Below are 16,799 nucleotides of genomic sequence, written 5' to 3' on the forward strand. Positions count from 1 at the left end.
CCGCGGCGGCCATTGGAGGGTGAACCAACGGCAAAGGAAGACCTTTCTCTCTGTCTCTCTCTCACTGTCCACTCTGCCTGTCAAAAAAAAAAAAAAAAAAATTAAAAAAAAAAAAAAGAAAAGGAAAGAGACAAAGAGAAGGATGAAAAACAAAAAGGAGAGCAAAAGAAAAGCAACAAAAAGAAAAGAAACAGATCATGGGAGCAGTTGTTTTCTCTTAAAAAGACTTAAAACTGTCATTTTTAGGAGCCCACAATTGTAAATATAGAGAACAGATGTAATTTACCCCACATGTATGAATAAATATACTATATACATGGTTAAAATATTTGAAGTGTACTTCAAAAAGTTTATGGAAAATGGAATTAAAAGTTAATTGTGGTGTAAAAAATGTTTGAAAACAATACACACAAGGATTGTATTGTGAAAAATTATGCATGGGTTTCAAAACTTTTTTGTGCCCAAATAAACTTATCTTTTAATTATATTTTCCCACAATCTTTAAATTTGTTTTAAATTTCATTTCCATTTATTTGAAAGGCAGAGAGACACAGAGACATTCTGTGTCTGTTCACTCCCCAATACTTAACACCTAGGTCTAGGCCAGTCCAAAGCTAGGTGCTCAATACTCCATCGAGGTCTCCCCTGTTGGTGGAAGGGACCCAAATAATTGTACTATCACTCGCTGCCTCCCAGGGTCTGCATTAACAGGAAGACAGAATCTGAAGTGGAGCTGGAACTCACAACCAGCCATTCTGATATGGGATGCAGGCATCTCAAGCAGCATCTAACTTCTACAGCAAATGTCCCCCCACTCCACAACCTTTTTAAACTTCCATCATATACAGGAGATTAACATTTATTCAGAATTTATTAAGTATTATCAGGAAGTTTATGCACTTTCCCATTAAATATGAATGAGAACAACATGAGATTGGAGGAATCATACTCATTTAAAATGGTAACTGATGGCCCCTGTTCAAGGACATTTAGCTATTAAGGAATAAGTTGAGATCTGAAGCCAGTTCTGATTCCAAAGTCTTTCTTTCCTAACTCATCCTAGTGTACATAACACAATGAACTCTACTATTTATGCAAGAGTCTGTTTTTTTTTTTTTTTGACAGGCAGAGTGGACAGTGAGAGAGAGAGACAGAGAGAAAGGTCTTCCTTTGCCGTTGGTTCACCCTCTAATGGCCGCTGCGGTAGCGCGCTGCGGCCGGCGCACCGCGCTGTTCCGATGGCAGGAGCCAGGTGCTTATCCTGGTCTCCCATGGGGTGCAGAGCCCAAACACTTGGGCCATCCTCCACTGCACTCCCGGGCCACAGCAGAGAGCTGGCCTGGAAGAGGGGCAACCGGGACAGGATCGGTGCCCCGACCGGGACTAGAACCCGGTGTGCCGGCGCCGCAAGGCGGAGGATTAGCCTGTTGAGCCACGGCGCCGGCAAGAGTCTGTTTTTAATTTGAATGCCCGTCAGTTTAAATCAGGAGCATAAGATAAAATATTTCAGATTGTATGATTTAAGTATGTTGAGGAAGAGGGTAACCATTTCATATGCTAAGAAGCACTCTAAAGCACAGATAACTTGGAAATAAATTCAACAAATATTTGAGGTTCTATTGTATGTCAAGCATTGTGAAGAGATCTGCAGTTTCAGTTCCATAATGATGCAGAGACAGGTAAAAGTGGTGAATGTTCACCATTAATAAATGTAAATGGGAATATTCAAATACCCACCATTTTCATATGTACAGCAGTCTCTTGATTAGTCATTTCTTGGTTATCCAATCTTCTGGATTTTCCCAGGTGATGTCACAGCAAAAAAGAGAAAAAAAGGGTACATGTGACATACTTAAATCTCTGGCTCTTCCTGTATGCTAATGACATACTAATGTGGTAATTTTGGTATGACTTAAATACCAAGTTAATACAGGCATCCTTTCATTTCTAAGAAGCTCAGCAAAGGTTTTCTCTAGCCAGCAAAGCTCTGAGTTAAATTTTGTATGGAGAATTTGAAGCTCTCCTGTAAGAGCTTACATGGTGTTAACAAGATATGAATAGAGCATAAGCTTTATTCCAAGAATATTGTATCAACAGTGTTGGAAAATTATGTGCTGTTCCTACTGAGTTAATGTAGGAATATATGAATAGAACAAAAGAGAAATATATGTCCAATTTTCTTATATTAAAATCTTTAATTTTTGATATGCTATTATCTGAGTTGTATTTGAATCCATCATAATGTCTGGCACAAAATAAGCATGTGACAATGCTTCTTAAATGAATAACCAGTTTTAGGGCTTTGGTGAAATTTATGTGTATCTATTCACTACACTAAAATAAGCAGTTTTTAAAACATTCTTCATTATTATTTAAATTTCTTCTTTTGTGGTATAGATCCTAGGAAAATTACTAATTTATTTTTGTTCTATACTTTTACTTTATTCTGGATAACTAAAAATTTCTAATCAAAGAACTATTTTAGAAGGGCAACTTAAGTGAAAAGGGAAAAGTCTTGACTCCCTTAAACTGTAATAACAGAAGTAGACATCAAATCTGTGCTCTTGGTAATTAAAAGGTATTATAGCAGATATACAAAATTTCCTCAGATTCTAACTATAGCCTCTTCTGCCTTCTATTTTCAGTACATGCAATTGTGTGATGTCTTTTTCTCCCCTCTCTCAGATGGTCTCATAACTGATGGTATCTTAAAGTTGAATATAGTTTTTCCAAATAGTAAGATGATACTTGCAATCTCTCACATCTGAAAATCAATGTATCCGCAGAAGTATATATGCATATATTTTTTTCTAAAACATTTGATCACTACCCACAAAATGTTATTATAATGGCAGTTTAGGGGTTAGTAAGTTAGATACTTACGATCAAATTTAAGTAATTTTCCTTGATCTAACTTCTTTCTACCAAAGTCATCTTTCTTTAAGAAAATCATAGATGTGTAGCAGTCTGCTTCTTCAGAAATCAAAGCATAAATACTAAATGTTAACAGCTTTTCTCTGATGTTTAATGTTAGAAAGGGGGTCAAGACTTTTCAAATGGTACTATTTAAATAAAAACAATTTAATAGCTCAAAAAAGAATGTTGAAAAGTACAGTTGAGTTTATAAATATGTCACATGATCTGTGATAAGACCAAAGGAAAACAGAATCCAAGCAGTGAAAAAATTAAACACATTTTCATATCTGGGATCTTTCTATTGCAAAGTCAGGCAGCACAATTCCTCCCCAGCATCTACTGCCAAGTATGGCCCCTTTTCTGAGCATTCATTTTTAGTTTAAAACCACAGAAAAGGAGTCAGTATTAGTACATAAAATTATAATAATTTCTCTCACAGTCTCTTCAAATTTTATTTCAATAAAACACAAACAAAAAATAAAAATAGATCAGAAATTTGATAATGGCCAACTTTAGGGCTTTTTTTTTCCCTAACAATTCATAGATACTAGGCAACTTTCAACTGACGTTATTTCATTCTTCCCAATTTTCACTAACCATTAGACCAGAATTTATACTTGCTCAAAAACAATCGCACATCAACAGATACCGTACAAAAATCACTGAGGTCTGTACCATCATAAAAGTGTAAAGAGTAAGGCATAAATGTCAGCATTCTGGCACATTCTAAGGATGACAGCGAAAAATTAGGGCAGGGTATTTTTAAACCAATCGGCTTGTAAACCTACACCTGGTATATAAAGTTCTGGTTTACTCTGCCAACAGTCATCTGTCGCAGATGCTTCAAGAGAAGAGTTGCTTGGGGGGGGGGGACACATCAAGTGTAGAAGATGTGTTCAAAAATAGAAAATACTACCCTTGAACTTCACAGTTCTCTCTCCAAAGAAAGTTTTAAAAGTTTTAAGTCTGGAAACTGAGAAATAATTACTTTATGTGCTTTTCCATACGAGGTTAAGGTCTCTCCAATAAGAGTATTCATTACAAGGAATATATAGAACAAGGCTAAAGACTGAAGCAAGAGGTAAGAACTTCCACTAAATAGTGCAAACTTGATAACTTAATGTCTTAGTTGTCATGCCATTTTATTCTGAGATGAAAGTTTACAAATCAGTTCCTGAAAATGGATTATGTCTACATAAAAAAGTTACTTATTTTGAAACAAATCTTAAGTATCTGAATGCAAACTAAATAGTTTAAAAGGCCTACTTGACTTTGTCTTGTAGAAAAGTAAGATTGAATTTAAGACAGCTCTGAAAGTTGTGACTCTAATCTTGAAACTTGCAGAAACATGTAAACTATACCAGCAAGGTTCTGAAATCCTGAATGGTAAACTGTATATTATTTACATAAGAAAAGCGTGTATTATTACAGCATGGACAAGGTATCAGCAGTAGTAGTAAAAATCCATGATGAATCAATTTTTTCTGCACTTTGCCAGCAACTTGTATTATTTGTCTCAAGCTTGGGTTTTTCCAAATAGCACTTCCTTGGTGTGATTAGCAGATGGAAAAATCAAACTATGGTTTGTTTTTTTCCATAACAGTATAATCATTTTCTTGGGAGCATTTAAATAACTCTCCCTAATTAGATTTTCTACTTAGTTGTGGGGGAAAAAAAAAAAAAAAAAAAACAACCCACACAAGTGGAAAGTAAAACTTAAAACATAAAACAAAAATGAAACTGAATGGCTAAGGGTAGGAGGGGAATAGGAGGATGTAGGAGGAAAAAACAGGTTTCAAAGACTGGTTACTTAAAAATTGGCTTCTATTAGAATTTTTATGAATACTTATGGAAATAAATAACTTCAGAACTTAGAACTGATTCTACTGATTCTTCTATCCTTCCAACTCTCATCGTCTTAAATATCTAACAGCAGTTTTCAAGCTGAATAAATCAAAGCACATGGAAATTCAGTAGTTTACACTGATGACCCTTAATGCATTCTGAGTTCTGCTGTCCTTGAATTTGTCCTCGAGCAACAGCACAGGTGGCAAGCAACATCCTGAGATGCCTGGCTTAAATGCAGGCCACCAACAAAAAACAAGCAGACTGCTTTTAGAAATAGTCTGCTACAGGATCTACTTTTTCATATTAAAAAAACAAAACAACAAAAAAAAAACATGTAAAATTTAGAAAGCTCAATTGTATAAATCTAAAATAGCCAAAATACAGTCTAGGTTTTCATTATAATATGTGTATGAATCTTAATTTCTATTATATAACTGATTATAAATCAATAATCTAACTTTTGCTCTTTCTCCCCATCTCCTGATCTCTCTCCCTTTCTCTAGATCTCTGTTATGCTCTCCTTCTCCTTTTTCCTTCTTCGTCCCTTCCCCCTGGTCTGTTGGGTTTCCCCCAATAAACCCTTTCCCTTAAAAAAATAAACTAACTTTTATCAATTCATGAAACTTATCGATATAATCCTAGTCTATAATATTTCAGGGGTAAGACACACAGACACAAAATAAAAATTAGTACTCTTTATTACTGGCTTTAATAAATAGTTCCTAAATTGAGTGACACAAAACACGTGACTATCAGCAAAACTAAGTCACATGGCAACTGAAAGAGTAACAAAATTGGATTTTACAGTGTCTTCTACTAATCTGGAAAAAGATTTCTAATGACATTTTGCTTTTTCTTAACATCAACACACCAAACAAGAAACTCTTAAAATGCCATTGTAGAAAACGTAATTTCTGAGACCTAATACACCTCCAAGTTTTGCACATTCATATCTCTACAAACTATAAAGCAGTTCTGCATTATTCTGGATCATTTTACTTTTATTTCCTAATTTGCATTTTATAATGTTCAAAGTTTCAACAAGACACAGAAGAACCATAATAAAGTTACTAAGCAAGCCAAACTTATATGTTTAGATGAACTGTACACACTTACCCTGAAGGTAACCGGACCAGCTACACCACGGAAAGAAAATTCTTCCTGTCTGAGAAGTGCTAATATAGTACAAGGTGCAACCGAGGGCGGTTCCAAAAGCCTTGAGTAAGGCCTATGCAAAAACAGTCCTGTGACGCACTGCCCACAGTGCTTCATTATGCTCTGTGCTACAGCCTTGCAAGCTCTGAACCAGTCACCAGTCGATAGAACATGATCAATTGAAAACACTGGATGGTTAAGAGAAGGCAGATCTGTACCATCAGAACACTGTGCAGCTGGCTCTGCCAGGAAAAAAGAAACCTCTACAATAACAACTAAAAATATGCCTTTTCTTGTGGTGTTTTTGGGCTTGTCAGTGTGCTTGTGATATGTGCGCTTTCCTGTACAAATACTGTATTTCAATACAAAATAAAAAAGGTGAGGTTATGGCTGCCAGGGCTGGCGGAAGGCAAATGGTGAGTTATTGCTCAATGGGTATAGTTTCAGTTTCAGAAGATGAAAAAAGTTCTAGAGGTGGAGGGTGTAGATGGTTGCATAACAATGCCAATGTACTCAATGACACCAACCTGTACACTGAAAAAGTTACAATGGTCTCTTTTATTCTATGTATATTTTATCACAATTCAATTTAAAAATTAGCTCACTTAAGGCCCATGAGCATATGTGAAAGTGGGGTCAACAGAATGTTCATAGAGTGGTGTTTATGTTTTTTTTTTTTTCAAAATTTTCTTTATTTTTTGGTAAACATTAACAAGACCATGCCATATAATCCAAAACAAACAACAGAAATAAATTTTCATTTTTACAACTTGGAAAAACATTCCTTTCCTGTTAGATATAACAGCAGTCAAACTGCCATGAAGAAAATCTAAACCTGAGGAGCTTGAAGGCAATGCGCTAACACCATGTGGCAGGGCCCGAGAGATAAGCCAGGACCTGGGCTACTGGAAGCTTTATCACGGAGCACATAGCTAAGCCACACTTATGTAAATAAATGTTTACATCAGCTTTCTTTCCACGTGACCTGAAACCTTAACCCAGGCAATATTTCAGCAAACTCTGTGAAAGGGCATTCCCTATTAAAACCAATAAAAAGTTTTAAGTTGCTTTCTTAGAAAAAAAAAAAGTCACCAACAAATTATCCAAATTTGGTATCTACCAACTGTGAAATTTTTGGCAGTTATTTTATTTTAATGAGAAGATTCATAACAAAATATTCCCTTAAGAAGACAACCTATGATATCTAATTAATAATGGAAGCTCATAGGCAGAAAAGGGGGTATAGTCATTATATTTCTGTACTTTTTAAGTGTGAAAACTTTCAAAATGCCCTTTAACATATTACTACAGGTTGCAATGACAGACATTTTAAACATCACTTTGAAAGATGTCTCACAGATAAATCACCTTCAGCAACAATGAACACTGGAGTCACCATGTTCCACAACCATTCCAGAGGGCTATTTGCAAAAACTATTATTAAAAGCCCTAGAAACACACATTCCTTTTTTTTTTTTTTATTTAAAAGTCAAAGTTACACAGAGGGAGGAGAGGGAGAGAGGGAGAGAGGGAGAGAGAGGGAGAGAGAGGGAGAGAGAGGGAGAGAGAGGGAGGGAGAGGGAGGGAGAGGGAAGGAGAGGGAGGGGGAGAGAGAGAGAGAGAGAGAAAGAGAGAGAGAGAGAGAAAGGTCTTTCAACTGCTGGCTCACTACCCAGTTGGCTGCAATGGGCAGAACTGAGCCAATCCAAAGCCAGGAGCCAGGAGTTTCCTCCACGTCTCCCATGTGGATGCAGGGGCTCAAGGACTTGGACCATCATCACTGCTTTCCCAGGCCACAGCAGAGAGCTGGATTGGAAGTGGAGAAGCCAGGACTCGAACTGGTGCCCATATGGGGTGCTGGTACTGCAGGCCACAGCCTTACCCACTACACCACAGCGCTGGTCCCACACATTCCCTTTAACTCAACAATTTTGTGCCAGAATAAGATGGTCCACAATGTTTTAGTTACAAGGATGAAAATGGCAGATTTGCTTTATACTGGGAAGCTGGAAACCATCTGAATGTCAGTCCTAAAAAGTTCATTAATGGCGGGGGCTGGCACTGTGGCGCAGCAGGTTAACACCCTGGCCTGAAGCGCCAGCATCCCATATGGGCACTGGTTCGAGACCCGGCTGCTTCTCTTCCAATCCAGCTCTCTGCTATGGCCTGGGAAAGCAGCGGAAGATGGCCCAAGTCCTTGGGCCCCTGCACCCACCTGGGAGACCAGGAAGAAGCTCCTGGCTCCTGGCTTCGGATCAGCGCAGTTCCGGCCGTTGCGGCAAACTGAGGAGTGAACCAGCAGATGGAAGACCTCTTTCTCTCTCTCTGCCTCTCCTTCTCTCTGTGTGTAACTCTTTCAAATAAATAAATAAGTCTTTTTTTAAAAAAAGTTCATTAATGGGGCCAACGCTGTGGTGTAGCGGGTAAAGCCTCTGCCTGTGGTGCCAGCATCCCATACAGGCGCTGATTCATGTCCTGGCTGTTCCACTTCTGACCCAGCTCTCAGCTGTGGCCTGGGAAAGCAGTGGAAGATGGCCCAAGTCCTTGGGCCCCTACACCCACGTGGGAGACCTGGAGGAAGCTCCTGGCTTCAGATCAGGCAGCTCTGGCCATTACAGCCATTTGGATAGTAGACCAGTGGATGAAAGACTTCTCTCTCTGTAACTATGCCTTTCAAATAAATAAATAAATCTTTTTTTAAAAAAAATTCATCAATGCAGGACTGGGAATTGTGATATGCATACATAAAATTATATAGCTGTTGAAAGTGGTTATTATAAATAGCTAAAATGAATCACGTATACTATGTACCTGATAGTTCTAAGCACTTCACACACCTTGTCTTGGAGAAACAACCCTAGAAGGCGCATGCTATTATTATTCTCATTTTAGAGGTGAGTCAATTAAGGGTTATAGTTGGCCAGTGGCAGACATGGACTCAAACTTCGATCTGACTCCAGAATCCACACCTGCCAATCACTGTACACTCCCAGATACCAGTATTTACAGACACATTGATATGCCCATGATCTACCACAGAGGGAAAAGTTACGACTATCTATAGCAAGAGTGCAATTTGGGGAGGAAAAATGCTTATGTAACAGACTAATGTCTGTCTGTCCTACTGGTCTGGTACTGAAAAGCGGAGAAGAGAAAGAACATGGGTGTCCCATCCTACCTATAAAGGACTTCTTCATCCTTTTAATTTAACTCAGAAACTGTGTATGAAGTGTAGCTGAAGGTGGGCTGCTGCAGCTGGGAGGGTATCCCTCCTGGAGGAATTACATTTAGTGAGCACTTAAGTAACATTCACCAAGCATTGTTCTTACTTTGCCAGAGACCTGGAAGCAAGCAACGGCCCCTACACATGTTCTGACTCAGCCAGTACACCCTCAAGAGGATGTTATTACATACTTCTCCCCCCCACCTTTTTTTTTAACAGGCAGAGTGGACAGTGAGAGACAGAGAGAAAGGTCTTCCTTTGCTGTTAGTTCACCCTCCAATGGCCGCTGCGGCCGGCGCATTGTGCTGATCCGAAGCCAGGAGCCAGGTGCTTCTCCATGGGGTGCAGGGCCCAAGCACTTGGGCCATCCTCCACTGCACTCCCGGGCCATAGCAGAGAGCTGGCCTGGAAGAGGGGCAACCGGGACAGAATCCGGTGCCCCGACCGGGACTAGAACCCGGTGTGCCGGCGCCGCAAGGCAGAGGATTAGCCTATTGAGCCGTGGCGCTGGCCTACATACTTCTCCCTTTTTACACATAAGGAGCCTGAAGCCTGGAAAACTCAAGTTCCTTATTAATCAGCTGACTTACATACATGAGTTGGAACACTTTTTTTAACTATACCATGCCGTCTCTAGGCAATAATAAACAAGTAACATGTTCATGAGAGGGCCTGAAAGGGCAACAGCTAAGAGTGTTTTGAAAACATGCCACAGGGGAGGAACAAGGACACAAGCAAGGCAGTGAACAAGACACCAAATTCTATTTTTTTTTTTTTGACAGGCAGAGTGGACAGTGAGAGACAGAGAGAAAGGTCTTCCTTTTGACGTTGGTTCACCCTCCAATGGCCGCCGCGGCCGGCGTGCTGCGGCTGGCGCACCGCGCTGATCCAAAAGCAGGAGCCAGGTGCTTGTCCTGGTCTCCCCATGGGGTGCAGGATCCAAGCACCTGGGCCATCCTCCACTGCACTCCCTGGCCACAGCAGAGAGCTGGCCTGGAAGAGGGGCAAACGGGACAGAATCCAGCACCCTGACTGGGATTAGAACCTGGTGTGCCGGCGCCGCAAGGTGGAGGATTAGCCTGTTGAGCCACGGCGCCAGCCAAGACACCAAATTCTGTGTCAAACAGCTCTGGGATAGATCTTTTGTCTTGAGGAAGGGCTAGCAAGAATCCAGAAGTGAAGACAGGGTCTTTAGTAGCACCATGGACCTTCAACTCTTTACATGACTGGGCCTTGCTGCCTTGGAGTTCCTTTAATCATTGGCATAGAAACAAATCACTCACTTGTTCCCTGCCTTTATACTCTAGATCTGAAATTCACTTGCCAACAAACAGGGAACTCACACAGGACTTACACATTTGGGAGACAATTTTTCTCCTAAAGGTGAACTTGGATGTCCTCATCAATGGAGAAAAGAATATCCAGTTGTACTTCTGAATAATTAGCTAGAGCTTTTCAGATACTGTCAGTTATTCAATCTACTTGAAAAGCTAAACACTGTATTTTGCAATCAATAAGTTTCTCAGAAATTCCAAATAATTCAAAAAAACAACAGAAAATCAAGTCTGTCACTTGAAACCTTAATGACTTACACATTTTTTTTCATCTTTAATACTGGGACAAGAGTGTAAAGGGAATAAAGATATTGCATCAATTAAAAGCTGTAGGGGCCAGGCCATGGCTCAACAGGCTAATCCCCTGCCTGTGGTGCCGGCACACCGGGTTCTAGTCCCTGTTGGGGCACCGGATTCTGTCCCAGTTGCCCCTCTTCCAGGCCAGCTCTCTGCTATGGCCCGGGAGTGCAGTGGAGGATGGCCCAAGTGCTTGGGCCCTGCACCCAAAAGGGAGACCAGGAGAAACACCTGGCTCCTGGCTACGGATCAGCACCGTGCGCCGGCCGCAGCGGCCATTGGGGGGTGAACTAATGGAAAAAGGAAGACCTTTCTCTCTGTCTCTCTCCCTCACTGTCCACTCTGCCTGTCAAAAAAAAAAAAAAAAAAAAAAAAAAAAAAAAAAAAGCTGTAAAAATGCCTCATCATAAAGCCACATAAAACCTATAGTAAGGATAGACACTTCTCAATAATCCAATCCAAGATTTAACTACCAATCATAGTCAGGTTACCATAATGCAATTATCATTCCAAACATGGAATGTACATTTAAACTTACATCTGAAATTGAATGACACCACAGGAAGTTATTCCAAACAAAGCAATGACGCCATATAAGGAAGACAATTCAGTAGGAGGTGAGATGCAATGTTCTCTAAACTGACTCGCAAAAACTTGTTCCTGCTAACTGATGCATGCTGTAAACAGAAAGATGACTGCTCCAAGTAGGTACAGGACCATTCTAGGTATCTGACTTCCCTTCAAACTTCCCTGAAGAAGACAACAGTAAACTGCCTTTAATATTGTTGACTGTTCTAAACAGAACTGAAGCAAGGTACTATAATTATATGAATATGGTTTAAAATGTGTAAATAAGTAGAAACACATAACATAATGATAAATGCTCCTGAAAATGAATGGCAAATGAGGACTTTCTTAAGTATTTTATCACTTAAAAATCACTGCAAAAATGTATCCCCAGTAGGTAAGTCAATTAAATTTCTGTGTGTATTTATAATTTTTTAATATTTTTTTATTTGACAGATAGAGTTAGACAGTAAGAGAGACAGGAAGGTCTTCCTTCTGTTGGTTCACCCCCCAGATGGCCCCTACAGCCAGCGTGCTGCACCGATCTGAAGCCAGGAGCCAGGTGCTTCCTCCTGGTCTCCCACACGGGTGCAGGTGCCCAAGCACTTGGGCCATCCTCCACTGCCTTCCTGGGCCACAGCAGAGAGCTGGACTGGAAGAGGAGCAGCTGGGACTAGAACCTGTTGCCCAAATGGGATCCCGGCGCCTCAGGCGGAGGATTAGGCAAGTGAGCCTTGGTGCCGGCCCCTGCTGTGTGTATTTAAGAAGCTAATTAGTATAAAATTAAAACATAAGGGGTGGTTAATCCTCCACCTGGAGTGCCAGCGTCCCATATGGGCGCTCAGTTCTAATCCTAGCTCCTCCTCTTCTGATCCAGCTCTCTGCTATGGCCTGGGAAAGCAGTAGAAGATGGCACAAGTCCTTGGGCCCTACACCCACCTGGGAGACCTGGAAGAAGCTCCTGGCTTCAGATGGGCGCAGCTCCAGCCATGGCAGTCACTGGGGAGTGAATCAATGGACAGAAGACCTTTCTCTCTGTCTCTCCCTCTCACTGTCTATAACTCTATCTCTCAAATAAAAAAGTTTTTTAAAAAAATCTTAAAAAAAAAATTGAAACACAAGCATCACAGAAAGTGGAAACACATTTTTTTTTTAAGATTTATTTAACTCTCACATGGGTGCAGGGGCCCAAACACTTGGGCCATCTTTCCCAGGTGCATTAGCAGGGATAGGATTGAAAGTAAAGCAGCCAGGACACTAACCAGCGCCCATATGTGATGCCAAGGGTGCCTATGGCAGCTTAACCAGTTACATCACAACACCAGATCCCCTTGTTTCATTTAGGAATATAGTTACAGAAGTCTTAAATCAGTAATAAACTAAATTCAACAGTACAATACAATTACCTAACATGACTAAATCAAATATATTCCAACAATCAACTAGTAGTCACCAAAGAGGAATAATAGGCTCAAAGGTCACAGTATTTTCTAAATTTTCTGTAATAAATGTCTTACTCTTTCACATAAGAATTATTTCTTAAAACTTACATGTATTCTTATACTTTAAGACATATCTATTCCTTTGGAAGAAATGGACATGGTGTATGTTGTGTATGAAGGTGAAGTGAAAATAATGTACAGTGGCAAAACAGTATCTCACTATTTTTTTCTATATAGTAATCTCTTCATTTTATAGCTGGGAGGGTAAACTAATTAGTAAGATACACAAACTAATTAAACAGTAACACTACAGACTAGTCATAACATATAACTGAGGAGTCATGTACAAATTAAAGTTCCACATACTCAGAGAACATTCCAAAGACTTAACCACATTGGTTTAAAGAAACCTTTTAAAGTTTGGAGGGGAAGGTTGCATTTAGGCTGCTCGCAAAAAACCTGGGGAAAAAAATATATTTCCGACATATATTCACCATTAAAATCTTTATTTATAGAGTCTTTGCAAATCAAGAAAAAAAACAGCCAATCAGCAGAGAAGATAAAATCAATCATTTTAAAAATTAATTAACTAATGGGAGGGGGAGGTATTTCTCATCTGTTAGTTAACTCCCCAAATGCCTGCAATAGCCAAGATTGGGCTGGGTCAAATCTGGGAGCCAGGAATTCAATACAGGACCTTAGTCATGGGTGGTAGGGACCCAATTACTCGAATCACTATCTGCTGACTCCCAGGATGCACATCAGTATAAAGCTGAATCAGAAGACAGCCAGGGCTCAAATCCAGGCACTCACAGGGGATGCAGGCACCTCAAGTGGCAACTTGACCACTATGCTAAATGCTAGGCCTAATTTTTTGAAATCTATGATGATTCACAGGATCTGTGCATGCTGTTATATTAGAAGGATTTAAAAAGTGAGTCAAACAGATAGGGGAGCTTTATTTTCTCACACAATTTGAGTGAAATTAACTGTTGGTAGCTCGATATGGAATAATTATATATCCCAAGCCTCTAAGATATCCCTCACCCTCACCTCTGCCCCTGTTACTTTAACCACCTTCAATGATTACGTAACGCAGGTATGCCAGGGCCGGATCCCATTTTCTAGCACCTGGTGCTCAGGACAAAACTGTTGGTCAAAATTTGGCATAATGCTTGACTTCTCCTTATACCTTATCTTTTTAACTTTAAGAAAGATGCAAGATATAACCAAACATTGTTTTTATCTCCAAATCCGAGGGATCATAAAATACTACTTAAGAGGCCAGCACTGTGGAGCAGTGGGTTAACGCCGTGACCTGAAGCGCCACCATCCCATATGGGTGGCAGTTCGAGACTCAGCTGCTCTACTTCCAATCCAGCTCTCTGCTATGGCTTGGGAAAGCAGTAGAAGATGGCCTAAATGCTTGGGCCCCTGCACCCACCTGGGAGACCCAGAAGAAGCTCCTGGCTCCTGGCTTCAGATTGGCGCAGCTCCAGCCATTGTGGCCAACTGGGGAGTGAACCATCAGATGGAAGACCTTTCTCTCTGCCTCTCCTCTCTCTGTGTAACTCTGACTTTCAAAAAATAAAATATTTTAAAAAATACTACTTAAACATAACTTTTAAAATGCATTACTTAGGGCCACAGCCTGCGGTGCCAGCATTCCATATGAGCACTAGTTCAAGTCCCAGCTGCTCTACTTTCTACACAGCTCCCTGTTAATGTGCCTTGGAGAACAGCAGAGGATGTCACAAGTCCTTGGGCCCCTGAAACTACACGGGAGACTCAAAAGAAGCTCCTAGCTCCTGGCTTCGGCCTGGCACAGCCCAGTCATTGCAGCCATTTGGGGAGTGAAAAAGTGAATGGAAGATCTCTCTGTAACACTGCCTTTCAAATAAATAAATAAATAAATCTTTTAAAACAAATGCATTACTTAATTGAACCTACCACAGGACAGCATCATGTCGAAAAGTACAAAATTAGCTTTAACAGAAGGTAATAGAAGATATGAAGATTAACATTTATTAAATAACTACTATTTAATCAGCTGTTTTATATATTATATATATTATATATTATCTTTTTTCATCTTAATAATCCAGGAAACAGGAGGACACTTAGGATAGTATACTGTTGGCATCTTTCCAAACATAATTATTTAAAACACTAAGTGAAATAAAACACAAACACTGAGACAGAACATATTCTTTTTTTAAAAAAATATTTATTTATTTATTTATTTGAAAGGCAGAGTTACAGAGAAGGAAAGAGACAGAGATATCTTCCATCTGCTGCTTCACTCCCCAAATGGTTGCAATGATCGGAGCTGGGTCTATCAGAAGCCAGGAGCCAAGAGCTTCTCCAGATCTCCTACATGGCTATAGGGGCCCATGCACTTGAGCCATCCTTCACGGCTTTCCCAGGCCATCAGCATAGTTGGATTGAATTGGAGCAGCTGGGACATGAATCAGTGCTCATATGGGATGGCACACTGCAGATGGAGGCTTAAACTACTCCACACAGTGCTGACCCAAGACAAATAAATTTCAACTTGCTCAAGAAAACTGATAATTTTTTTCTATTACAATACTCTGAGTCTTGTGCCTAACCTTAACTCCAAATGGCAGGCCATCTGCAGTAAGCAAGGTGAGATGGTTGTTGGAAACAAGGCTGTGGCAGATATAAGGGAAATAGGAAGGATCTTGTGGGCACCCTGAGCTACTTCCACTTACTTACAAAAAGGAAGTTACCAAACAAATTAAGCAACCCACAAGCAACCTCTAGACAACTTTGCAATCTACTATCAGCACCTTGAAAATGAGGAAGAGACATACATAATGAAAACCCTGACAAAATGGAATTTAAGTTTGCAATGAGAGAAGGCTGACATACTTGATTTGAATGTTATAGATTAATGGTTTAAGCAACTCTTGAGAGTTAACTCATGGGGCCAGAGTTGTGGTGTAGCGAGTTAAGTTACTGCCTGCGAAAACAACATCCCATATGGGCATGGGTTCAAATCCCAGCTGCTCTACTTCTGATCCAAGCCCCCGATAATGCTCCTGGAAAAGCAGCGGAAGATGGCCCAAGTGTTTGGGCCCCGGCACCCGTGTGAGAGATTGGGATGAAGCTGCTGGCTCCTGGCTTTGGCCTGCCCAGCCTCTGCCAATGCAGCCATTTAGGGAGTGAACTCAATGGATGGAAGATCACTCTCACTCACTCTCTCTCTCTGTAACTCTTTCTAATAACTAACTAACTAAATAAATAAATAAATCTGGGGGGAAAAAAGTGCCTCATACAAGAAAGGTAATTTTGACAAGTAGCACTAGGCCATAGTAGAGAGAAGTCTGCCACCTGCTGACAGAAAAATTGAACTGTGTATACTTTCCTGATGGTGAGAAAAAATAAAACCTACAAGGCAAGATTTTATATATCTACATTTCAAATAAACTGTTAGAAAATGTAAATTGCAACTTCTAATTTTAAAAAAATTATGTGAAATCTGGATTATTTTAAAAGTAAAAAATCGGGGGCCGGTGCTGTGGCTAGTGGGTAGGCCGCTGCCTGTAGCACCAGCATCCCGTATGGATGCCAGTTCACGTCCCAGCTGCTCCACTTCCGATCCAGACCCCTGCTAATGTGCCTGGGAAAGCAGCAGAAGATGCTACACCCATGTGGGAGACCTGAAGCTCCTGGCTTCTGCCTTGCCCAGCCCTGGCTATTGCAGCCATTTGGGGAATGAAACTGCAGATGGAAGATCTCTGTGTCTCTTTCTCTCTCTTTGTAACCATTACTTTCAAATAAATAAATAAATCTTTAAAAAAAAAAACAAAGTAAATATGGAAATCATTTAACAAAATCATATAGGGAATCTTCAAAGAACTATGAAAATTAAGAACACAAAACACTGCCTAGGTAAATACATAGGGGGAAACAAACTTCCCATGCAGAATTCCAAATAATGAATGTAGGTATTTCACCATTAAATAAGTATGGATTTCTCACTGGCCCTTC

At 40.2% G+C, this 16,799-nt stretch overlaps 1 protein-coding gene across 3 annotated transcripts in view; it reads right to left on the reverse strand.

Annotated features, from left to right (window-relative positions):
- NT5C3A (5'-nucleotidase, cytosolic IIIA) overlaps window positions 1-16,799 on the reverse strand; it is a 37,909-nt gene that overhangs the window by 17,544 nt on the left and 3,566 nt on the right. Inside the window, exons 1-2 of one of the 3 annotated variants that reach the window (XM_062178404.1) lie at window positions 5,881-5,931; window positions 1,738-1,792 (exon numbers count right to left, since the gene is read on the reverse strand). The exons of 1 other annotated variant lie outside the window; for it this stretch is intronic. In XM_062178404.1, the coding sequence (XP_062034388.1) occupies window positions 1,738-1,773 (36 nt within the window). In that variant the 5' untranslated portion in view covers window positions 1,774-1,792; window positions 5,881-5,931. Of the gene's footprint in view, window positions 1-1,737; window positions 1,793-5,880; window positions 5,932-16,799 lie in introns of those variants that run through there. One more of the 3 variants, XM_062178405.1, reaches the window with a different exon arrangement.

Source organism: Lepus europaeus, chromosome 20, assembly GCF_033115175.1.
Source record: "Lepus europaeus isolate LE1 chromosome 20, mLepTim1.pri, whole genome shotgun sequence".
Classification (NCBI taxonomy): domain Eukaryota; kingdom Metazoa; phylum Chordata; class Mammalia; order Lagomorpha; family Leporidae; genus Lepus; species Lepus europaeus.